The following is a 26,585-nucleotide window of genomic DNA, read 5'->3' on the forward strand; positions in this document are numbered from 1 at the left end:
ATGGCAATATGTAAATCAATGGATGTGTAACTGATGTGATTCTGCAATCTGTGTATGGGGTGAAGGTGGGAGTTCATAACCCACTTGAATCAAAGTGTGGAATATGATATGTCAAGAAATTTGTAATGTTTTGAACAACCAACAATAAAAAATTAAAAAAAAAAGAAAACGTAAGAAACTCTTAAGCATATACAAAATTACAGAATAGTATAATCAGGTTTAGGCAATTGATATATTGCCCACCTTGTCTCCTCTATCCCCACCACCACTACTCCATCCTCCTCATGAGTTATTTTAAAGCAAACAGAAAATATTATATCATTGCCTCCTTAAATACTGATGAACCTTTAAAAGGTACAGGTCTTTAATATTACTATTTTTACTTAAAAAGATAAGAAACTAACAAATGTATCTTAAGTATCAATAAAAAGTAGAAAAAATAACATGAAATAAATAGAGACATTTGGGAGCTCTCATAAATCAGGCAATATCTGATTCATCTCAAACCTGCATCTTTTGTTGCTTGAGGTTCTGCCCTTCTCCAGAATACTCTGGTACTTCCCAGGCAACCTTGTTAACTCCCTGATAGCTCTACTGAGTAAGGAGAAATTTTCCCCAGGGACACCATCTGCCTAAAACCCTGGAGAAAAGAATCATGAGAAGCCTGGAATCTTCCCCATATGTAGGATTGAGCTTCCCCGGCAGTTTTATTCTAGGTTCCTGTTGCTTCCCATGGATCTGCATACCAGGATCTCAGAAAAATTCCCATTGCCTAAGATAAAAACCCTTTTAAAAAGTAAATAATCACAATACCATCATTATAGCTAGAAATGAAATTAATAATGTTCTTTAATGTTCAATATTTGGGGAGTGTTCATTCTCTCTCTGGTCCAGATGTCCTGGGCCTTGCAAGTGCTGAATTGAACATAGACAGGCTTCTTTGCTCTGAGAGCAGACTTCCCCTGCACAAATACACAGGCAAATAAGTCAGACACCTCCTTCAAAAGTTCACAGGCTTCTCTTCACTCCAATCTGAATCAAATTACTCCCTCTTACTCTTTCTTCCTATATTCCCAACAGCTTCTGAGGGATTTCATGGTAGCTGCCAAGGGTCATTGCCTGAAATTACTTAAGTCTGTCAGGCTATCTCACAATGGACACACCCACCTTGTTCCCACATTTCTTTTCCCCATTAAGTGGCCAAGAACACATGTTCTGGAACCAGACTGTTTGGCCTTGTCACTTGCCACATGATTCCAACAAGTTAGTTAAACTTCATAAAATGCAGTTTATAGACAAAGATAAATGGGATGAAGGGCAGCCAACTTAATCTAGACTGCCTAAGAATATGGATAGCTGAGAGAAAAGTGATCACCCAGCAGAGCTCCTCAGGTCCCCTTTGTGATGCCCCTGCTTCTGTGCAATGAACCCCTGGCCTCTCATCCTAGTCTATTTAGGATGATGGAAAGAGAAGCTAAAGGCAGGGTAGGATGGAAAACAGTGCAAAAACCATGCTGCCTTAGACATGCACATATTCAAACTCCCAAGGGGAATGTGTCCATTTCTAGTCCACAACATTGCACTTGGCACAAGACCCTTTCCACAAGAGCAGCTGCCTCAGCTGTCTTGAGAGTCCCAAGAGAGACTCACACCATCTCTTGTCCTCCACCATGTCCTGATCCAAGCTCTGAGTCTGAAGCTATGCATAGGGTTTGAGTTTCTCAAAATAAATCTCTTCCCCCACTGTTACTGCCGCATTTGAAATGGGACCTGCAAGCATCACAGACATGGATAAAAGAGCCTTCACTGACCTCTCAGGCCCAGAGACGTGTTAGAAACTGTCTCAGAAAGACCCAGGGGAGCCAATTGCTAAATTTCCAGGAATTCTGTGAGCTGATAGTTAAACATAGACACTTAAATTATACAGTATTTTAATTAAAAAGATTAAAAACCAAGGTAATAAATACTCAAAGAATCTCACTTTCTAATTATCTTGCTTTTATTGTGCTCTTCAGGTAATTTATATTTAATATATATGGAAGAAGAACTATATAATGTTGTGCTACTGCACAACTCAGTTATGGTGGAAAGAATTTACATCACAAAAATTGACAAGCAATACCAATCAGGGCCATTCTCCCAGAAAGCAGGACTCTTAAACACCTGTCATCACCCCCGTCTGATTCATCTCTATACACAAGAGCACATCCTCAACTCAGCCTGCTGAGTATCCAGTTTGCGATGTTAGGGACAAATTGGATGATAGCACAGAGAAGAGACTCCAGGAACATTTCAGTCCTGTCTTATCTCTGGCTGGGATTGTGGCTCAGTGGTGGAGCACTTGCCTCACATGTATGAGGCAATGGATTCGATCCTCAGCACTACATAAAAATAAATAAATAAAATGAAGGTATTTTGTCTGTCTACAACTAAAAATATTTATTTAAAAATTGTTTGATTTTCCAAGTCCTTTATGTACCTATATTTTACTTTCCTTTTATTAGCTGGACTTGTGCTAGGAACTTCCAGCACAGGACTCTCTCCTAACTGGCCTTCCAATTTCCATGTCTCTTTCCCAAACATACACACTAGATCTGGCAGGTCCTAGAGCAAATGCAGCCATGACAGTCAGGCCATAATTCAAATCACTGCTCTTTACAATCATTAGTGAAGTATAAGTATTCTAGGAGATAGAATCAGAGTAGAGGGAGTTTAAGTGAACAGAGTTGGTTGGTTAACAACGTCGGCAACGTGAGCTTAATTCCAGTGGTTAGCCCCAAGGAATCACGTAGAACACACTTCAGAATTGCTCCGCTAGAGGATCAGGCTTCTGGGACTTGGCTCCATCAACTCCTTGAACACCCTGTTTGAAGATGATCTGCAGGGAGAATGAGCCTCCACATTCTTCCAGATTGTGCTTAAGTGTCTTCTGCATAAGCCTGAGGCACCAAAGCCATGACAAGTGCCCGCCTCATGCTTGATGAGGAGTGCCAACAAGGTTCAAGAGTATCCATGGTGAAATAAGGTGGGCCTCAGGAATGTAACATATTCCTCAAGATCTGCTACAGATGCCTGGGGACCAAATATCTCATCATCATTTTGTTTAGCCTAAAGTATTCAAGATAATTTTAAGTATTTTTAATTTAAAATGAGGAAGATTTTCTTTCTTTTTTTTATTTTGAAAAAAATATCAAATTTATAATATCTCCTAAAAAAATAAGATGGCAGCAGGGCCACATTACCCTCTCCACTGGGGCTGAGTAGTAATTACACCTAGAAAAGCAGTAATTACACCTAGAAAAGCAGAGAAACACCTGTCCATCTTCAGAACTATTCTGCCTAACAATTATTATAGGATGAGTTATGAGCACTTTTGAGTTTGTGATTCCCTTGCATAGGATATTTGGGGAATGAGGAATTAACATCCACATATTAGAGAAAACATTTGGCCTTTGGTTTTGTGGGATTGGCTTATTTGGCTTAGCATGACATTCTCCAGCTCCAACCATTTACTGGCAAATGTCATAATTTCACTCTTCTTTAAAGCTGAGTAATATTTCATTAAGTATATTTATTCCTATCTTATAGATGGGGAAACTGAAGTTCTGAAGACTGGACTTAGACCAGACTTGAACTTGCAGATGCTTTCCACTATACAGCTGCCTGACACCTTCAGACTTTATACCCAAGGTTATAGTGACCAATTGGGGTAGGATATACTTGAGGTTAGTGTTCTTCCCAGAACGGACAAAGCTTTCTGGGTGTGCAGAAGAGTAGGGCAACAAACAAACAAAAAACTAAAATAAAAAATAAAAAGTTAGGTCAATTATGCTTCATTTGAATTTAAGAAGTTGCCTTGTAATATGGCTCGGGAATATTTCCAGAATAGAAACCAAAATCCACAAAGGACTTAAAACAATTTTTATTTAATCTCAGTTATTGTATTTCTTATTGCTGAAATTCAATTTAGGGCTCTAATATTCTCTATTTTTTCCCTCATTTTAATAGCTGTTATAACATCATTATCTAATTATTCTATCTCTGTTTCACTTCTGAGTCTGTTTTTTCCCCTTTTTAAAAGATTAATCACTAAAATATCCTGCTGGGTAATTGGTAATTTTAAAATTGCATTAAATTATTATAGGTTGAGCATCCCCATTATGCAAATTTGAAATCTGAGATGCTTCAAATTCCAAAACATTTAGAGTGACAACATCATGGCACAAGTAGAAAGTCCCATTTTGCTTCATGTACAAAATTATTAAAAACATTGTATAAAATTACCATAAGGCTATATGTATTAGGTATATAAGAATTATAAATGAATTCTGTATTTAGACTTGGATCCTGTGTCAAGATGTTTCATCATATATACACAAATATTCTAAAATCTGAATAAATAAGAAACCTGAAATACTTTTGGTTACATGCATTTTAGATAAGGAATACTCAAGCTGTAGTTGTGTTGCAGAAAATAAGTTTTCTGGGAAAATACCTAAATATATTTATTTCAACAGCATATCAATGCAATATAAAAGGAAGGTTAAATATTTTAAGCCTGTATTAGACATTAGTGATGGAAAAAACTGCATTTTCACATTTTTTTTAAATTAAAAATCTACTGGTTAGGGCTGTAGCTCAGTGGTACAGCACTTGCCTAACATGTGTGAGGCACTGGGTTCAATGCTCAGCACCACATAAAAATAAATAAATAAAATAAAGGTATTATGTCTATCTACAGCTAAAAATATTTTTAAAATTTTTTTAAATTAGGGGCTGAGGTTGTGGCTTAGCGGTGAAGCACTTGCCTCGTATGTGTAGGGCACTGGGTTCGATCTCAGCACCACATAAAAGTAAATAAATAAGATAGAAGTATTGTGTCCATCTACATCTAAAAAATTTAAAAGATTTTTTAAAATTAAAAACCTATGCATTAAAACAAGTTCCCAGATTTACTTAGAGTTTTACACAAAAATAAAAGATGTTCTAAACCAACTATTTTAATTATGAAAGCCATGTGAACACATACGCTTTTAAAAGGCAGCAGAATACAACAGACACTAGTATGGCAGTATGTATAAACGTGGATGTATAACCAATGTGATCCTGCAATCTGTACACGTGGTAAAAATAAGAACTCATACCCCATTTGAATCAAATGTATGATATATGATATGTCAAGATTATTATAATGTTTTGAGCAACCAATAAAAAAGTTCAGTCAAAAAATAATAATAATAAAAATAAATAATTACTTTTTCTTTGAAAAAGAAGTTATCAAAAGAGCAATTCAAGAGGCTGAGGCAGGAGGATAGGAAGTTTGAGGCCAGCCTCAGCTAATTCAGCAAAACTCTTTCTCAAAAACTAAAAAGTGATGGAGATATAGCTCTATGAAAGAGTGCCCCTGAGTTCAATCTCCAATACCAAAAAAAAAAAATAGAAGAAGAAAGAGAAAACCACACATGTGCCTTAACTTTTAGTTATTTATTTGCTGCTATAAGTCCTTTAGAATTTTTTTTTACTAGTGCCTCCCACATGGTAGGCAAGTACTTTACTACTAAGCTCTACCCTCAACCCTGTTAAAGTACTTTTAATCCTGTTTTCTTCAAACTATACTTGTGAGAATAGCTATCCCCCTCATACAGAAAACTGAAGCTGGTGAATGATGTCAAGATTTGGGTTATTTCCTGGTCAATATTTTCACCAAATTACAATTAATAAAAATAAAACATAGCTGCCAAGGGCAAACAGCTGTCTTGTCATTTGGTCATTTCAGTTGACCACATGCCTGACCAGATTAAAAACTCATTGCATTAATAGTAAAAATGAAATATTGCTTAAGCCACACTGAGCCAAGACTTCACAAGTTGAATTTACTTTTATACTGAAAAGAGTCTAGATTTAAATGGTTTCCATTCACAAGATAGTATCACAAATAAGTTGTTGAAACTTATTCCTAAGAGAGAAGCCTGCTAAGTATTGTGCATTTTCTTCCCATTACGTGAATTGTAATTGATATGGGCGTACCAAAGCTAACTGACAAACCACACTCCCTCCACAAAATGCATGTAGATATCATTCCAAATATTAATTCTATGTTGGTTCCTGAATGAATGGATGTGGGAGTAGTCCATGTTTTATTGTTTGAAGGATTGAACCATATTTTCGAACTAATTTTCTCATCTTGCCAAGGCATATATACCATGCTATTTTACAGCCTGAGAGAGTATAAGTAACTGGCCCGGGGAAAGAACTGGTATTCAAACCCAGAATTGATTTTCCCCCACATTTTTTATTGGTGCATTATAGCTGTACATAATGGTGGGATTTGTTAAATATCTGTATATTCACACAATATAACAATATAATTTGGCCAATATCACTCCACAGCACTTTACCTGTCCCCACCTCCCTGCATCCTCTGGTCCCTTTCCTCCATTCTACTCATCTTCCTTGGAATTTCATGAGATTTCTCCCACTTCTTCCTTTTTCCTTTCCAGCTTCCATACAAGAGAGAAAAATATGACCTGTAACCTTCTGAGTTTGGCTCATTTTGCTTAATAATTTTTCAAATTCCATCCATTACTCTTTATGGCTGAATAAACTCTACTGTATTTATTTATTCATTTAGTTATTTATTTTTAATTTATATATGACAGCGGAATGCATATACAGAGCACAATTTTTCATATCTCTGGTTGTATACACAGTATATTCACACCAATTCATGTCTTCATACATGCACTTTATATAATAATGATCATCACATTCCACCATCATTAATAACCCCATGCCCCCTCCCTTCCCCTCCAACCCGTCTGCCCTATCTAGAGTTCTCTATTGTTTTTATATCATACTTTGTTTATCCATTCATCCATTGATGGGCACTGGTTGATTCCATAATTTGGCTATAGTGAATTATGCTGCCATAAACATAGGTATACATGTATCACTATAGTATAATGACTTTAATTCTTTAGGATAAAAACTAAGGAGTGGTGTGTGTATACGTGGGTCATATGGTGGTTACATGTCTACCTTTGAAGGGGCCTCCAGACTAATATCTGTAATGATTGTACAAATAATCCCACCAACCATGTAAATGTGTCCCTTTGTCTTCACATATTCTCTAGCATTTATTATTTTTTATATTCTTGATGACTGCCATTCTGTTTATTATAAGAGGAAATCCCAGTACAGTTTTGATTTGCATTTCCCTAGTGGCTAATAATGTTGAACATATTTTCATATATTTGTTGAACATTTGTACTTTTTTCTTTTCATAAGTGTCCTTAAAATTCATTTGTTAATTGGGTTATTTGGGTTTTTGGTACTACATTTTTCGAGTGTTAATATGTTCTAGATATTAATCCTCTGTCAAAAGAGTAGCTAGCAAAGATTTCTCCCATTTTCTAGCTTCTCTCTTCACATTCTTGTTTCATTTGCTTGCCACAGTCCGGCTGCAGCAAACTAGCGGGGGGTGACGAACAACTTGTGTGCGTTGATACAGCAGGAGTGGAAGCCGTTTATTGCAGGACAAGAGCAGTATTTATACATTCCACACAGCTTATCTAATTAGCATAAACTAGATACATCAGTCAACCAATCAGGAATCTCCACACTTAATGGCTTGCTTTTGTTACTTCTCAAACCACTCCCTCTGGCATTTTGCCAGGCACCATCCAGACTTGTTTATGAACTCTAACATTCCCCTGGCAAATTGCCAGGTGTTATTTTGACTTGTTTACAGACTCTAACATTTGCTGTTCAGAAGATTTTTAATTTGATGCAATCCCATTTATTAACTCTTGGCATTATTTTCTGAGATTTAGAGGTCATAGTAAGAAAGTTATTGCTTGTGCCTATATGTTGGAGTATTGAACTTACACTTTCTTCTAGGAGTCTTTGATCCATTTTGAGTTGATTTTTGTGTGGGGTAAAAGATAAGGGTTTAGCATCATTCCTCTATACATGGATAACTACTTAACAGCATTTATTTTAAAAGACTCTTTTCTCCAATGTATGTTTTTGGCAACTTTGTCAAAGATCAGATGAACAAGATGGGTGTGTTTGTCTTTGTATCTTCTATTCCACACCATTGGTCTATTGTGTCTGTTTTATGCCAGTTTCATGTGGTTTTTGTTACTATAGCTCTATAGCATAATTAGAAATCAGGTATTGTGATCCCTCCAGTATTGCTTTTTTTGGCTTAGAATTGCTTTGGCTGTTCTGGGTCTTTTATTCTTCCAAATGAATTTTAGGACTATTTTACCTAGTTTTGTGAAGAATGTCATTGGTATTTTGATGGGGATTGTATTGAATATGTACATTGCTTTGGGGACTATGACCATTTTGACAAAATTAATTATACCTATCCATGAACATAGGAGGTCTTTCCACCTTCCTGTGTCTTTTTCAATTTCTTTCTCCAAGGTTTATATTGTATAGGTCTTTATAGTTTTTATTGTACAGGTCTTTCTCCTCCTTGGTTAGATTTATTCCTAGGTGTTTTATTTGTTTAAGGCTATTGTGAATAGGATATTTTTCCTGATTTCTTTCTCAACAGAATCATTGTTGGTAAATAGGAAAGGTATTGATCATTTTATGTTGATTTTGTATGTTTTCCCCATTTACTACGGGGCTGCCTTTGGATTTTTTGTACATGGCCTTTATCATGTTGAAGTGGGTTCCTTCTATCCCTACTTTCTCCAGTGTCTTTATCATGAATGAGTGCTGAATTTGTTAAAGGTTTTCTCTTCTATTTAGACAAGTGAGTGATTTTTTTTTCTTAATTACATTTGTGTGCTAAATTACAATTATTAATTTGTGTATGTTAAACCTTGCATCCCTTGGATAAAACCCAGTTGGGCATGATGTGCCATCTTCTTAACATGTTGAATGTGATTTGCTAATATTTTATTAATGATTTTTGCATCTAGATTCATCAGGAATATTGGTCTATAGTTTTCTTTCTTTGATGTGTCCTTATCTGGTTTTAGTAGGAATGAGATAATGGTTTCATAGAATGAATTTGAAAGTGTTCCATCCCTTTTTATTTTATGAAATAATTTGAGGAATGTTGGAATTAATTCTTCTTTAAAGGTATGGCAGAAATCAGCTGAGAATCCATCTGGTCCTGGGCTTTTCTTTATTGGAAAGGTGCCTCTATCTCATTGCCAGTTGTTTGTTTGTTTGTTTCAGGTTTTCTATGTCCTCTTGATTCAATTTTGGCAGGTATTATGTATTTAGAACTGTATCCATTTCTTCTAGGTTTTCCAATTCTTATCACAGTATAAATTTTCAAAATAGTGCCTAATGACCCACTGGATGACTTCTCCTTTTCATATCTAATTTTATGAATTTGGGGTTTCTCTCTTTTAATTTTTTTTTAAATTTTGGCTAAGGGCTTCTCAATCTTGCTTGTCTTTCTAAAGAACCAATACTTTTTTCATTATTCCTTTGTGGGTTTTCATTCTTAATTTTATTGATTTTTGACTCTGATCTTAAGTTTACTCTTGCTTTTGAAGCACCTTGAGATGCATCATCAGGAGGTTTATTTGAGATCTTTCTGGTTTTTTTGTTTGTTTGTTTGTTTTTGTAGCCACTCATAGCTGTAAACTTTCCTCTTAGAACTGCCTTGTAGTGTCACAGAGGTTCTGGTATGTTGTATTACTATTCCTGTTTTGATTTAAATTTCTCCCTTGGTTTCTTCTATCACCCATTTGTCATTCAAAAGTATATTGTTCAATCTCCATGTGTTATAGAATGAAACTGTGTCTTAATTTCTAATTTCTTTCCATTATGATCTGATAAGATGCAAGGAAGTATATTATTATTTTTTTATTTTCTAAGAGTTTGTGGCCTAATATATGGTCTATTTTGGAGAAGGAAGTACTGAGAAGAAAGTGTATTCAACTTTTGTTGGATGAAATATTCTATAGATGTCTGTTAAGTCCATTTGATGTATAACATTTTTCTAGTCCAAAAGGCTTTTATTTAGTTTATGACCTATCTATTGGTGAGAGAAGTGTATTGAAGTCACCCAGTATTATTGTGCAGGGGTCTGTGGCTTCAATTTAAGTAATATCTCTTTTATGTGGATAGTTGTACCCACATTTGGGGCATAAATATTTATTGTTGTTGTATCTTATTGTTGCCTTGTTCCTTTTACCAGTATGAAGTGACCTTTCTTTATTCTGGTTAATTTTGGTTTGAAATCTTCTTTGTTGAGTGTGAAAGTAGATACTTCTGCTTGTTTTCATTTGCATGGTACACCAATTTCCATCCTTTCACTTTCAACCTTTGACTGTCTCTAGCAGTAAGGTGAGTCTCATGCAAACAATGTATAGTTGAATATTTGCTTTTATTCCATTTTGCTAGCCCATGTCGTTTAATTGAAGCATCAAGACCATTTACCTTCAATGTTGTTATAGAAAAATGTTCATTAATTCCTGCCATTTTGATTTATTTCTAATGTTTAATTTTTTCTGTTTCTCATTTGCTTAGCTACTCCTCCAATGAGACTTGTTCATTTGTGAGCTCTGGGGTTTGTTTTTTATTTCTTCTTTGTGGAGTATTTCTTTAAGCAAGTTCTATACTGACACCTTAGTAGTGAGAAATTATTTGAGTTTCTGCTTATCTTGGAAGAGTTTTACTTCTTCTTTGATTTTGAAGGATGACTTTACTGGATATAGCAATCTTGGGTTGGCAGTTATTTTCTTTCAGGACTTGTAACACATCATTCCAAGGCTTCCTGATGCTGTGCTGAGTTTGTGCTGAAAAATGAGAAGTAATTCTGATTGGCTTGCCTCTACATGTGAGCAGACATCTTTCTCTTGAGGCTTTTAAAATTCTATCATTTTTCTGTAGGTTAAGCAATTTAAATATAAGTGTGTCATGGACAGGTTCTTTCATGATCTTGTCTGTTTGGGTTTCTGAATGCATCCTGTATCTGGATGTCCATCTCATTCTCAAGGTTTGGAAATTTTCTGTTGTTACTTCCCTGAAGAGGTTATTTATTCCATTAGCCTATATTTTATAATCCTTCCAATGATTCTTACATTTGGTTTCTTAATGTTGCTCAGTTGAAATGAATTTCTCTTTCCTATTGTGGCACAGCCTTCTCTTGCCAAAGTGTTCTAAAGTGATCTGGAATGATACACCCTGGTAGGTGTGGTTTTCACAAATTTTGTGTTAATTTTGTTTTTGCTGCAGCAGTGGGTATCCATCAATGGGCTCTGAGGGCTCATCTATAGACATTCCTACTTGGGGTCTGGTTGTTAATGTGGGTTTGTGTGTCTTCTATTACTTGAATTAAAGTGTAGCTGAAGTTTAATTGTTGTTGATTTTGTGTGGAGTAAGGAGTAATGTCTTTTGGCTGAGTTTAGTTAAGCAGCAGAATCTCTATCCTGTGAATTCTAGTGTCCCTGTAGGTTCCCAGGACTTCACATAATAGGGGGAAATAAACAGCAAGAACTGATGCAAACAATATACAGCCTTAAAATAAACACCCAGTTCCTACTGTGATATCTACAACATTTGTTACCACAAAAATACAGGAACTGTGGGGTCAGCAATTGCCAATAGCAAAAACAATAAATAACCACGAACTAGTTCTGGCATTAAAGCAAACAGAAGGTGTTAACTGTGTCATCCACAGCACTAATATTTGCAACAGCATGAATTTTGGGGACAGGAATTATAGAAACCAATTTGTTCTAAAGGATGGCAAAAGTACAGTATATTAAGAGAAAAGAAAATGATACAGGAAGGTAGAAGAAAATTTTCAATGTTCAAAAAGTGAACACAGAGAATGTAGAAGAGATGTGACAGGTGATAGGCTTAAGGAAGGATGAAAAATAGAGGAAAAAGTCAAGAAAGAGAGAAAGAACAAGAGAATTTGGTTGTGAGTTGGAGAAGAGAGGAGAGAAAGAGAAACAAATAGGAACAAAAGCATAACAAAAATAAAGAAACCAAAATAAAGAAACCAAAAACCCTAACTCTCAAAAGAAAAATAACTACATTAAAAGTTAGGAAAAAAAACACAAATATGTATATAAGTCCATGAACTAATCAGCACAGCAAAAACCCCTAGCAGAAAAAAAAAATGACAAAAAAATTAATGGAGAAAAGGTTCATAATGAAAAATGAAGGCATACTCTCCACTGAGTCAGTCATAGTCAACGAGAATGCCCAACTATCCTTCTTAGTGTTTCTTCTTTGGCTACATAGAGAAAGAGAGAGAGAAATCAAGGATGGAGGGTTGTTAACCTCTTCCTCTTTTTGTGTAGCTTGCTGAGCTGACTGTTGGATTAGCCTAAATCTGAAGATGGTTGAAAGAACTCTCAGCTTTCCTTCTTACCAGTATAAGCTAGATGGGATGGGAAGTACTGTTGGTTGGAGTTTTGTTGGCACAGACTAGACTGACAAACTCCCAGGTTGGAGCTGCTACAGAATTCCATAAGGAGAGTTTCAGCTGTTGGGGCTTTGTTAATGCCAGGCGCCATCCTGACTTGCTTACGGACCCTAACAGGGCTTAGGTCTAATAAGACCTTAGGAACTTTGTTTGGTAGTGTCTTCTTGAGAGAGAATAGGCACCCCTAGGGCCTACAGATGCGAGTCTACTGGGAGTCTGGATCTCAGGAGCCTCCCAAGAATCCTTCTCATAGGGCTGTGTGGACAGCAGGCTGTGACCTGCTCTAAACTACTCTTTGATATATAGAACAGCTGTTATCAGGCATATCTAAACCTGAGCTACTTCATTTTGTGAAATAGTAATTTGCCATGAACTATTCCATTTTGAGCACAAGTACCAAGGTGAAATAACTCCACACACTGTTTGTGCAAGTAAACATCTGCCTGGCACCACTATAAGGCAGAAATTGATTTTTTTAAAAACTTACATGTGCCAACTTATCAAACTAATTCAAGGAATGCCTGGATATATGGACATCCCCAATCATATCAGGAACACTAGACATGAGAACTTATCAACCCCACCAAATGAGAACCCCTCACTTCAGCCCTCTAAGACTGAACACAGTAATACCTTGACCCTGTTACCTGCTCACTCATCACAAGTCTTGTCCAGAAAAAAATGCCACTACAATGAACCACCAATCTTCTGTCTCTATTGGGCTTCAGCCAAGTACAGTTTCTTTGCCTGTGATGACCACACACTGCCCACTCCAAGCTGACACACTTCAAACTGACACTCTGAAACTGAAACTGCCATCTGTCCTTCTGTTCGTTTGGACCTTCTGCTTGGACAATTCTGTGAGTTATTTATATATCATTCTGTAAAGTACATGGGACTTGAGTATTTATATATTATAAATTAAGACTGGAATAAAAAATTTTGTGTTTTCCCAGTTTATGACTACCAAGCGACTCAGAAGTATTCAGTAAAATACCACTGATAAAGTGGTGTAACCTGTGAATTTATCATTATTCAATAAATCTTGACATCATGGAAAGACACAAATGTGTTTTGTCTATGTTAATGACATAGCAGGCTCACAACAGGCAGAGGAGTCAATTTTCCACCCACTCTGCTGCCCTCGAACACAGCTTTCCTGGGCTTAGTCCCTGCGTGTATTCATACCTGCCTGTTGGATTCCTGAACTCCTTCAGCTGGTCACTTGAGCTGCCAGACTCAAAGGGAGAAGCAAATTGGGCTACCCTTCACTTTTTCCAATTTGAATCCCCCTGGTTAAAATATTTTCCGTGCCTGTTTCACTCATATTCTGCTAGGTACATCCTAGGTTATGTGGTAGGTGCTCATGAGGACAGTGTGGCAGTGTTTGCTATGACCTTCCAGCTCTCGTGGCAGCAGCCACAGTGAAACCACCTTCAGATGGCTCCTGCCTCAGCTCTACATGACCAGTTGAGAAACAGAGTACTTTCCATACACCAGTGCACAGTGCAGCCTCTGGATCAGCTAAGTTCAGGCTGTTCTGATGTACAGGTTTTTCTGTATCAAACCTGTTCATCACACTTCTCTGTGTTTTCCCACCCCTCTGTAGTGATCCAGTACCACTGCTGCTGCCACAACCGGCTTGGATCCAATGTACTCTTTCTTCTTTGTTCATTGCACCTGAATTTCTGAGACTATAAGATTCTCTGACGGTCCAACACTGAATTTTGTGAAATTCTTCTTTCACCTACTTCACTGAGAAGCAGTACTCCTGCTCCTTGAATCCTGAGCCCTGGAGCAACTAGAAATGCAGGCTACTTCTAATCTTTCATCATGAATCTCCCCAGAATAGATTCTTAACCAAACTTTCTGCAAAGTAGGAAGAGAAAACCATATGATGGGATTTCAACTTTTAGGAATAAGCTCACTAATAATAATCCAAAGCCTTGTAATGTCCAAAGCCTGAGTGTATGCAGTCGTATGTCACTAAATGACAGGGATGACATTCTGAGAAGTTCACTGATAGGCAATGTTATTGTGGGAACACCAGAGAGTGTACTTACACACTATCACTGCGTGTGGCCTCCTAATGCAATACAGAGACACTAAACACAAGGTGCATGAGGCTGCTACCCATGTAACGTGACATATTATTTCATTGTATGCTTTTGCAAGTAATTCATTTTCTTAAAAAATGATAAATACCTAATGCAGTAGTGGTCATTTATAATGTATTGTGCACTGTTCATTCTCATATGTGCTACAACTGTGTATGACTAGTAGCACAGGTTTGTTTACACCAGTATCACCACATACACATGAGTAATGCACAGCGTGACAAATGAGAGCTGCAATGTCACTAGGCAATGGGAATTTTTCAGCTCTACTGTAGTCTTGAGAGACCACTATTGCATAGGCAATTCCTCATTGACTGAAACATTGCATGGCATGTGACTATATATGTCTGTTTATATGTAACATTTTGAGAGTTGGCTGTCCTTTCCATTTCATAATCTCCTACATTTACTGTTTTAAAGAAATATAGCACAGAACAGCACACAAATCCTAAGTGCACAGCTCAATGAATTTTCAAAACTCAACAGGTGCAGGTAGCCAGCACTTTAACTAAACCATACCAGTCCCTTTCAGCCTATCTTCCCTAAGTTTACTTTCCAAGGCAGCATTTAGAATTTAGAATCTAAGTTGGATATCTGCCAGAAGCAATAGTAAAATAATGTTTATTTTCCAACCTAAAGAACAGAAAAAAAAGGATAAGTCTTGAGGCTTGAGAGGTACATTTTAAAAGATTATCTTTATTTAGGTTTCTGATTCAACACACGTATCAAAGACTAATAAACATAAAGTAAATAAGACATTAACTGGAAGTCTTACATCTTTCTAAACTCCGTCCAGGAAGTCAAGATTGCCACTATTACCAGAATCCCAATGTAATCAAATTGTAGACAAGCCGCCTCAAGCATCATGGTATGTGCATGGATATGGAGAGGGAAAAGGCATGCCAGCTGGCTCTCCTCTTTCCCCTGTTGACCTCTTCCCTTTTGACAGTCCACTTTTGTTTTTTAAAGCTAAGTTCTAAATAAAGACCCAAAATAATTCAAGGTCAATCTGACCACATTCTTTTTCAGAGGAATGTATTATTCTTAACATGTTGTGTTTTCAACTTTGTTTTTGCCAGGATGAAGTTCAGACTGAGATGTACGGAACAATCTAGATGACAGTGCAGACTAAGTCAAATAGTAAACTTAAGCAGTAGCTGAGTTAAGGCATGAATGCACACACGCACTCCTGCACACAGCACCGTGCTATCCTGAGCACAGGTTCCTTCAAGTGCCTACCAAGAGGCAATCTAGGCGTAGCAGTTAATCTCAACTGCTGAGACTTCTGAAAAATGCACCCCAAAACTTTATGCTAACATGTTTTATCAAACACACACAGAGAAAAAAGGGAGAGGAGAAAAAAGTGAAACTAAAAATCAAAAACCCTAAAACCCCTTAATCTCTCTCACAATGGCTCTTGAGCAAGGAATGCATGTAGCAGCGTCAATGGCTGGCTCTTTAATAATTTGGAAATAAAAATTTGTTTTATTATGTATTTCTTAAGTAGTCATGACTACAAAGTTTTCAGTGTAGGTTACCTATGAAACAAGAACTAAACAGAAGATCAAGTAACAAAGAAATATTTCTTTTGTACTGATAAATACTAAGCTCTCAAAGTAACTACGTTTTTTCCTTGCCTTGTGGGAAAGCAAGGCTCTGTGCAAGGAGAGTTCATATCTAACTAACAAAGGGTGATGCACATTTTTTTCCCCTACAATTGAACAGTTAACAATTCACTTTATAGGTTATTTCTGGTTGAATCAGTTAGAAGCCAATCATAAGGCACAGCAGCAAATGGTGTCAAAGCCACATTCTGGTCACATTCATTCCATAGTTGCTACTCAGAATCTCAGGAGCTCAGAACTGAAAACTCCTTCCAATCAAATGAGTAAGTGAAACTCAATCTTAAACATTTCCACCATCTGCCAAATTCCAAGAATTCTGTTTCAGAGCCCAGAGTTGTCAGGTATTAGGTAGGTTAATTTGGTTTTGTAGAAAAGGCATGGTAATCCGGCAACAGAGTACTTATTCTATTAGCAGCACAGTGGTAGCCAAGGGTCTCTGTCAGCAAGACAGGAAATAAAGCTACTGAAGCTGCTGTTGCTCCCTCCACCGGCAGGGACCAAAAGCAGATTAGCATATCTGAGTGGGCAACAAAATAGCCAGAAGCACATTCAGCCCCCTGTGAAGTGCCCAGCCTAGGTAAGTCCATTTCCCACAGGTGAGGGGGCTTCTACCTTCCAGTTTGACATGGCCCAGTCTGGTCATATTAAAAACATAATGCCTCAATAATAAATGCCAAACTTTCTCCCATATTTGAGAAATTCACTATAATAATGTATATTATATAGTCATTATAAATTAAATTATTATAGATCGATTATTTCTTTCTAATAATTGGGGATGATGTTCTCAGTTTGGGGGTAGAAGAAGGAAGAGGAGAAAAAAATAATTTTGTTGCTTTTATTCTTCAATACTTAAAGTGCTAGTCAAACACTATTGTCTAATAACACTTTTTTCATTCTGTTAACTCTTTTTTGGGAGGGGTGGGTAATCAGGGATTGAAACCAGGGGCATTTAACCACTGAGCCATAACTCTAGCCCCTTTTTATTTCTATTTTGAGACAGGGTCTGGCTGTGTTGCTTAGAGCTTTGTTCAGTTGCCGAGTCTGGCTTTGAACTTGCTATCCTCTTGCCTTAGTTTCCTGAGTCACTTGGATTACAGATGTGCACCACCACTCCTGGCCTATTAACTCTTAAAAATACCTTCAAAGGGAAAATGGAAGTTTCTACTGTATAATATTAAATATCAACAACATAATGGTTCTTATTTTTAGGAGTGTGTTCAATAATGAGTTAGGCATGACAGATGTCACAAAACATGAACTCTTTTTTTTCTTTCCATATAGTTTTATTGGTATATTCTAGTCATACATAATGATAGGATTTTTTGTTACATGTTCATACATGCACAAAATATAACAATGTAATTTGGCCAATATCACACCCCATCACTCCCCACCCCACTCCCCACTCCTTGGTCCCTTTCCTCTGCAGATCTCCCTTTTATTTTCATAATATCCCTGAACCCCTTACTTTTCTTTTCCTTTTTATTTATAGCTTCCACATATGAGAGAAAACGTACAGTCCTTAACCACCCAAGTTTAAGTGAAATAAGCTCAAGTTCCATCCATTTTCCTGCAAATGACATAATTTCATGTTTCTTTGTGACTGAATAACACTCCATTGTGTATGTATACCACATTTTCTTTATCCACTCATCTGCTGATGGACACCTAGGTTGACTTCATAGTTTAGTTCTTTTGAATTGTGCTGCTTTAAACAAGGGTATGTATGTATCACAGTCATAAAATGCCTTTAGTTCTTCAGTATAAATAATGAGGAGTCGTATAACTTGGTCATATGGTGGTTCCATGCCTAGTTTTTTGAGGCACCTAGATATTGATTTCCATATTGGTTGCACTACAAAACATGAACTCTTAAAAATTCCTGATAAATTAATATTCAGTTCTCTGATTATATCTAACAGATACACATTCTCATGATACATATTATCTAGTAAGCTATTTTTATCCACAGCATATATAAATATGCAAACACAGTTGGTAAAAAGTACTTTACTACCAAAGTACAAATCATAATTGTTGAAAAATAAAAAGAAAAGAAAGATGGAGCAAACATTAAGAGTGACTCCATGTTTCACATCAAAGTAAAACCAAATGGTTTATTTGTGCTAAATGAATAGAAATAATGTATTCAGAATATATGTCTTTGTACACCGTACTTGCTTATACTGGGCAAAATAAGCAGTCCTCAGTGCTAACGTACCACTTTCCTCTACACATCTTTTTTTTTTTTTTTCTGCCAAGCAATATGGTATTTTGTGCCCATTATACCAAGATAGTCCTCTAATGTCAGTATTTTTTAATAGTATTTTCTACCTTTAAAGTAATTGTTCAAATTCTATCTCAGGAGAACACAAATAAAGAATGGGAGGGGAAATCACACTGATTGGGTTACAATCACCTTGTCCTCCACAGTAGGAATCAAAGAGCATATTCTAATCAGCCACTGAAACCACCCACTGACACTCATGTTAGACTCATGTTAGAGGAGCCAGTTTAGGTAGATTAGCATTAAGGATAAAGGGAAGAATCACATCTTAAAATGCAAGAATTATCCATCCTACATTTGTGGAGAAGATATAATCATGTGATTCCTTCCTTAGTCCATTTTAAAAGACATGGAAGTCGAATTACATTAGAAATAACCTACAAAAAGTGTACCTGTAGAAAGCTCTACTTAAACAGTGTGTGTCTTGGGCACTGATTCTTCTAACTTTCCACTCTACACTGAAAGTCAGATTTTCAAAGGTGTGAACTGTAGTGCTACATTCTTGGTTGATTTGGTAAACACAATAATAATTGGACAACGGGTAATAACAGTTCAGTAATTTTCTGCAAATTCATGGAAAAAAATACAAAATATATATCCTTTTTATTTTACAGAAGCCAGGGTCCCACTAAGTTGCCAAAGCTGGCCTGTAAAATAAAATGGAAATGAAGATCTGGGGCCAAGCAAAAATTGCACACTGCTGCTGTATTACCAAATACCAAATAGCCAATGTTCCAGCCAGGGAATGGACATACATATAGATTCAAGTAAAACGCGGATGTAAAGTCGTCTGGTAGTGTTGTAGACCCACAACACTGGCTGCATTTCCAACGAACGTTTACAACACAATGAATAGTGAAGCCTAGATAACCTCAGTGCAAATAAGTCAGATCCAAATATGCCAGGGAAGGAAGCCTTTGGCGTTGGAGTAGACGGCTCCAATGGACGAGTCCCAACTTGAAATTCAGACTAAGCACATGCATTAAGGCTGGGAGGAGGGGTGCACCGAATGTTGCGAAGGGGCAGGCTGCAAGGTGCCTGCCGAGGGGATCGCGGGCTGCATGGGTGGCGGAGGTGGAGGCGGAGGCGGAGGCGGCGGCGGAGGCGGCTGGACTGGGGTCTGTGTGTTGGGAGACAGAGGCGGTGTGGGCCCTTTGAATTTGTCAGGACTGTTGCTTCTCCGTGGTGAAGGCCTCTGTGGAGAGGACAGGAAGCAGGTCAGCCTGGGGTGCCAGCAAGTACCAACACAGCATCACCAGAATCAGAGACTCCTGGAGCACTGAGCTGCAGACACCAGGAACCAGTGGTCTCCTTCTATATCCCCACTGGTTCCTGGGGAGGCAGGAAAGCTTAAGCAGTGCTTACACCTACACCTGTGGAAAAGCTAGGCAATATTGCTATAAAACTGGCATTGACCACACTACTGGATGTGGCCCCATCAATGACACAGCTGTAACATTTTAAAACAGCTGTCATATCTTAAATCTTTATTGTTAGTTGTATGTCCTCAATTTCTTCTATCACCCCTCTCAAACAACTTTTCCACATCCTGAAGGTCACAGCTCAACAAAACAGTCCCCTTTTGCACAAAGTCCATCAAACTGAATTTGAAAGAGCTTCACAAATGCCTTAAATGATTTAATAGAGAACAGAGTCTCTCTCTCTCCCCCCCCCCTTCTTTCTCCCCCTCTTTCTACCTCTCTTTTTGAGTGGTTCTGGGGATCAAACTAGGGCCTCATGCATGCTAGCCAGGCAAACACCTTACCACTGGTTACACCCAAAGCCCGCGCCCTCCCCATCCTTATTTTTTTTTTTTTCTTTTTGGTACTGGCAATTAAACCTAGGAGCACTTAACCACTGAACCACATCTCTAGCCCTATTTTATATTTTATTAGAGACAGGGTCTCACTGAGTTGATTAGGGCCTTGCTAAGTGCTGAGACTGGGTTTGAACTCACAATCCTCCTGCCTCAGCCTCCTGAGTTGCTGGGTTTATAGGCATGTACCATATGCAGCTTCCCCATTCTTTTTTTGAGACAGGGTCTCACTAAGTTGCCAAAGCTGGCCTTGAACTTGCAAATCTCCTGCTTCAGCCTCCCAAGTGTCTGGAATTATAGATGTTCACCACCATACCGATCCTATTAGCTCTACCTTTTTGACTGCTCTGTTAGAAAACTATATAGCCAAGTGTATAGGAAAAAAAAAAATACTTTCCTTAATGGAGTTAGAATCAGATGCACTTAAGCTTCCTCTAATTCTAGGAGAGAAATTTCTTGGTAAAACTAGAAACAAGATTAACTTCAGGCAGACTATCAAGGGTTAGTAAACCATGAAGGTGTAGATAATAAATATTTTCTAACATTATGGCAATCAACAGTAATTCTTTTTTTTTTTTTCTTGCACGGTACCAGGGATTGAACCCAGGGATGCTTAACCACAAAGCCACATCCCCAAACATTTTCTTTTATATTTTATTAGAAAGAAGGTCTCACTGAGTTGCTAAGGCTGGTTTTGAACTAGCAATCCTCCTGCCTCAGCCTCCTGAATCACAGGGATTACAGGCATGCACCACCACCCTTGGCTAATTATTTAGTATTTTCAACCGTGTAGGTTTTTAAATGCAGACAGTTAACTGAAAATAAAAACAAATGAGAAGAGCAGTGGGCTTACTGAACAGCATGCTGGGTAATGAGGAATATAAAAAGGCAAGCCCTGGAATAGAACAGAAAGCCCAGAAAGAAATGCACACACAAGCCATCAACTGATCTATGACAAGCATGCCAAGAACATACATGGGACAGTCTCTTCAAGAAAAGATGTTGGGAAAACTGGATAGCCACATGTGAAAGAATACAATTGGACCCTTATAATAAAAATCAACTCAAGTGGATTAAAGACCTTAAGACCAGAAACTATGAAAGTTCTAGAAAAAAAATAATCAACAGAAAGGGCAACCTCAGAATGGGAGATAATGTCCACCAACCACATATCTGATAAGGGATTAATATCTGAAATATATAAGGAAATTATATGACTTAGGAAAAAAGCAAACACAAATAACTGAATTACAAAGGGAACTGGGGGTTGCATAATGTTATAGCACTTTTCTATCATATGAGAAACCTTGGGTTTGATCCCTAGCATCATCATCACCAAAATTTTTAAAACTAATAAGAAGAAACAGCAGGCTTAAATAGGCATTTCTTCATAGATACAGATGGTTGATAAGTATGTGAAAAGATGTTCAATGTCACCAATCATCAGGGAAATATAAATCGAAACTACAATGAGGTATCATTTCATACCTGTCAGGATGGCTATTATTTTAAATCTTGGCAAGGATATGGAGAAGTTGGAACCCTTATACTGTTGGTGGGAATTTAAAATGTAGCAGCCACTACAAAAAAAAAAAAAGGTATGGAGCTGCCCTGTTCCACCAAATGAAAATAAAACTACCCTAGATATAGATACCAGGAATTCTACCTGTGGGTGATCATCCACAAGAAAGGAAATCAGGATCTCAGAGAGATATTTGTACCCCTGTGTTCCACATAGCATCATTCTCAACAGCCTAGATATGGAAACAACTTAACTGTCCATCCGTGGATGAGTTCATAAGAAAAAATGTGGTAGACACATACAATATTATTCCTTTCAAAAGAAGGAGATCCTACTATATGTGACAACATAAATGAACCTGGAACACACTATGTTAAGTGAAATAACAGTCACAGAAAGACAGATAGATACTAAATGGTTCTACATGTATGTGGAATCTAAAACAGTCAGACACAGAGACAGAAAGTTGGTTGCCAGCAACTGGAAAGGAAGAGGAGAAAAGGTAGAATTACTGTTCAACAGGCATAAATTTTCTGTTAAGCAAGATGAATAAGCTCTAGAGAGTTGCTATACAACATTGTGCCTACAGTTACAATACTGTATTGTATGCTTAAAAATTCAAGGGAACTGTTTTCATCTGAAGTATTTCTATCACAATAAAAAATGCTGAACCAGACACAGTGGCACATGCCTGTAATTTCAGCAACTTGGGAGGATGAGGCAGGAGGATCTCCAGTTCAAGTTCAGCCTGAGGAACTTATTGAGACCCTGTCTCAAAATAAAAAACAAAGGGGGTTGGGGATGTGGCTCAGTGGTTATATGCCCCTGTGTTCAATTTCCCATACCAAAAAGAAAAGAAAAAAAAATGTTGAGCCCTGTCAGGAGTTCAACTGAGGTGAAGGGAAGGAATAGGAAGATATAAGAAGACACAAGAATTAAGTGTGTGTGTCGGGGAGGGGGGAAAGAGCTAAGAGGTAAAAATCAAATGTGAGAAAAGGGGAAATGTCAAAAGATACCCCCAAAATAAGCAGACCAAATTACTTTGTGTCTGGTGTGTTGTAGGCATAACAGCAAACAGAACTACTGAAAACTTTATAACCTGAAAATATTCAATGCAGGGAACAAAAAAGCTCTTTATATCTCAATGTTTCCTGAAAGAAAGTGACATTTAAGGAAAAACAGTCCACAGGAATATTTTGCATACTCTTCATCTAGGACCTCAGGATCTTCTCCAAAGTGCTTTAAAAGTACACAAGTCCAGACTTTCCTTTACCATTGAACAGAGGTCCACATAGCTGCATTTTAACATGCATGTGAGAATGGGAATTGACTCCAGGGCCTCATGCCCAAGGCACCACTGAGTAACACCCCCTATCCAGACCACTATATTTTGAAAAAGTTCCAAAAGAGGTTTTCACCTATTTGCAGCCTAGGAAGCCCTGATCTCTGGAGAGTTAGGGCTGAAGGGTCCACTGGTTTGGGCCATCACTTACTATTATTCATTCAAATCCAACTGTCTTTACATTTTGGAGTTCCCAGAATCTAGCAGGAAAACTACCACAGGGAAGGTTCCATATGAATGAATAAGTAAAAATGGAAACAATGGAGCCGTTGGGGGAGTGTGGATAGGAACTCACTATGAATGGTTTTGTGCCTGTGATCCTCCATTAGATGCCAAGCCAAGGGAATTCTACTTTGCTTTTCTGAATGACATGAAAGGGAGAAGCTGCTAAGGATGCTTGTTGTACTCTTTTTGCTTCTACAATAGACATTCAGCCACCAAGGCTCTTCCCTCAGTTGTCCCACACCGGACTTTGCTGTGCCCTCAACACCTAATGTCAAGGGCTTGCTGTGTTTCTTGGTTTAATTATTAATTACTGATGCTTTCTGTTTGACCTATTTCCATTTCCAATTGTGAATTTTTTATTCCTAGCAAAGTGGAGGTCTGAGGTAAAGCTACCAGTCTTTTGGAGCTAAGCAGTCACTTAATATGATAATGCCTACTGGTATCACAAGGGCATTGTTCAGCTGGGAGAGGGAAGAAGAGATTGTCTTAAATAGGTTTAGTGAATAAAACTTGGATTCTACTTCTTATGAAAGTGTTAAATTTAAGAGAAACTCTATGAAAGTGGATCCTTATCCCCAAAAAGAGCTCAAGAGATTCATTTAAAATTAAAAAAATAAAAAATCTAAAAATCTAGCCCATTTTCTAGTATTATGAGGCTAACTTTTCTGAAGAGTTATTATGAGTATAATAACTCTTATTATGAGTATAATAACTCTTATATTAAGCCAGTAAACAAGAATATTCAAAAACTATTACCTACCTACAAAAAAAAAAAAAATCCGTTCTCTGGCTGCTATAAAAGACTTCTGCATTTGGCTCCAAACTACTTTCTGATGCTCTAGGTCAGTGTTCCCAATGTGGGTATAAAAATCTTGCTTGACTAACCCCAAACCAAACAAATAAGAATTTCAGCTGGGTGCAGTGACACACACTTATAATCACAATCACTCAGGAGAACTGCAAGTTCAAGCCTAGCCTTGGCAATTTTATGAGACCCTGTCTCAAAATAAAAAGAACTCTGATGTAGGTCAGTGGTAAGGTCCTCTTGGTTTAATCCTGAATACTGAAAATCTCCAAAGTTAAGGGGAGCTGTTGCCCAGAGCATCAAGATGAGAAGCAGAGAGATCTCATCACCCCTCCTTCAGACCTGTCTATACATCCTGTACCCACTGCCTGAGATTGTCTTTGTTTTTCCTGACTCTTCCTTCCCCCAGTGTTCTTTCCCAAGCACCTCCCTCATCCTATGAAGAGGCAAAAAGCCCAGACTTTAAAGCCAAACTGAAAGATTACCCTGGATCCCAACTGTGTCACTTGGCACTGAACAAAAGTGGACAGTCACTTAATCCCATTATGCTTTAAATTCATCAGCTGGCAAGTGGGACTATGCTACAAAACTATCATAAGGGTAAAATGAGTTTTTATCATATGTATGTTTTACCTACTTCCCCAGGTCCTGCTGTGACTTATACGCCCTGTTGTCTCTTAGAGGCCATGTCTTACTAATTTTTGTTTTCCCTTAAATGCTAATGATTAAACATCTCACCCTCTTGCCCAGGAATAGAATAAAATATAAAATCCAAAACAAAACCAAAAACCCTAGGTTGAAATTGCAAACTGCAAAAACTGGCTCACTAAATAGAATATAGTCAGGAATAGCTTAATGAGGAGGGTGCCTTCTGAGAAATGCATCCCTAGGTGACTTCATTATTTTGTGAGCATCATAGAGGGTGCATACACAAACTAAGTCAGATATAATGTCACTTGGCAATACTCTATTATATGCAGTCCATCACTGACAGAAACATCATTATGCTGCACCCATCTCTTCCATTGCTCAAATTGTTCTAGTTCTGGTGTTTGAGAGCTCCTGTATTCACCAGAAAAAAAAAAAAAAAAAAAAAACCCTCATTTTATTTTTTTTGAGCACTTCCTTACCCTATTGTACTATCAGGTGTCCCAGACGTGGAAACATTCATTACTTAAACAGCCCATGTTCTTTTCATTGAAGAATGGAATTAGAAATCAAAATCTGGGACCTGGTTATGCTCATTATTAGGGAAGCAGAGTTATTTTTAGACCTCATTACTATCTACCTCTGATTTAAATGCATCAAAATATGCTAATTAGGAATAATATCCTTTTCTTAGGCACCATAAAATATGGAAGAACTTGAAAAATAATTGTTGAAAAGTAATTCAGGGCTGGGGATGTGGCTCAAGCAGTAGTGCGCTCGCCTGGCATGCGTGTGGCCCAGGTTCGATCCTCAGCACCACATACAAACAAAGATGTTGTGTCTGCCGAAAACTAAAAAATAAATATTAAAAAAAAAATTCTCTCTCTCTCTGTCTCTCTCTTTAAAAAAAAAGTAATTCATTTCATATATGTAAACATATAAAGCTATACGAGGACGTTTCAGAAGTTATTAGATTGGTGTTTTTCAAACCAATTGTAAAAGAGGATGCAAACTACTTTAAAAACCTGGTGAAAATGCAAGCTTTCGAATGTCGGCCACAAACATGGAGGGAAGAAGAAAAGCCACAATGTTTAAAGTGGAAATGAAAAGTATACAGACTTCTACTAAGAAAGTGTTGAGATATTCTTAAGAATATCACTGAGAACCAAAAATTCTTCCAGAAAACAAAACAAAATGAAAAATTATTGTAATATTCCTGTTTTGCTTATATGCTATTATAGCACCATGATATTACCAGATTAGGATGATTTAAATCTACAGCCAAATAGGAGATAAAAATCTACTTTTAGGATATAACTTAATATAAAAATATTCTCATTTAGGTTATCTGAAAGAAAAAAAACAGTAGTTATTATTTATTCCATAGTTTAAGGGAAAATCAAATAGCTCATCTAGCCAAGCTAGGCTTACACTTTAATAGTTCCCACTACAGGGACAAAAGCAGAAGAAGTCAAAATTATCCAAATGGAATAAGATTTTCCTGCAGAAAATGTTATAATAGAAGTAATATCCTGAATCAAGTTTTGACTTTTTTTTCTTTTTTCAGCGACTGAAATATTCTTTTTAATCAATTGGAAATTAAATGTCTCTAAAGTTTAATTTAATATCCCACATGATATTAAATTATACTTAGTATGAATCAGCATTGCCATCAACTGCAAAGTAACCCTCCATCTTGCCTCTGCCTGATTCATGTCTTCTTTCTACGTCAATAAATCAGTAAGCAGAAAAAGACCTTTACTGTGGTAATGAAGCCAAG

The 26,585-nt window shown here is 37.3% G+C and overlaps 1 protein-coding gene across 1 annotated transcript in view; it reads right to left on the minus strand.

The window, feature by feature from the left end:
• Positions 1–15,208: 15,208 nt before the first annotated feature.
• The window catches only part of Ccdc6 (coiled-coil domain containing 6), a 272,197-nt gene continuing 260,820 nt past the window's right edge, over positions 15,209–26,585 (minus strand). Inside the window, exon 9 of the mRNA XM_015504671.2 lies at positions 15,209–19,642. Within this exon, the coding sequence (XP_015360157.2) occupies positions 19,430–19,642 (213 nt within the window). The 3' untranslated portion in view covers positions 15,209–19,429. The remainder of the gene's footprint in view (positions 19,643–26,585) is intronic.

Source organism: Marmota marmota, unplaced genomic scaffold, assembly GCF_001458135.2.
Source record: "Marmota marmota marmota unplaced genomic scaffold, marMar, whole genome shotgun sequence".
NCBI classification, from domain to species: Eukaryota; Metazoa; Chordata; class Mammalia; order Rodentia; family Sciuridae; genus Marmota; species Marmota marmota.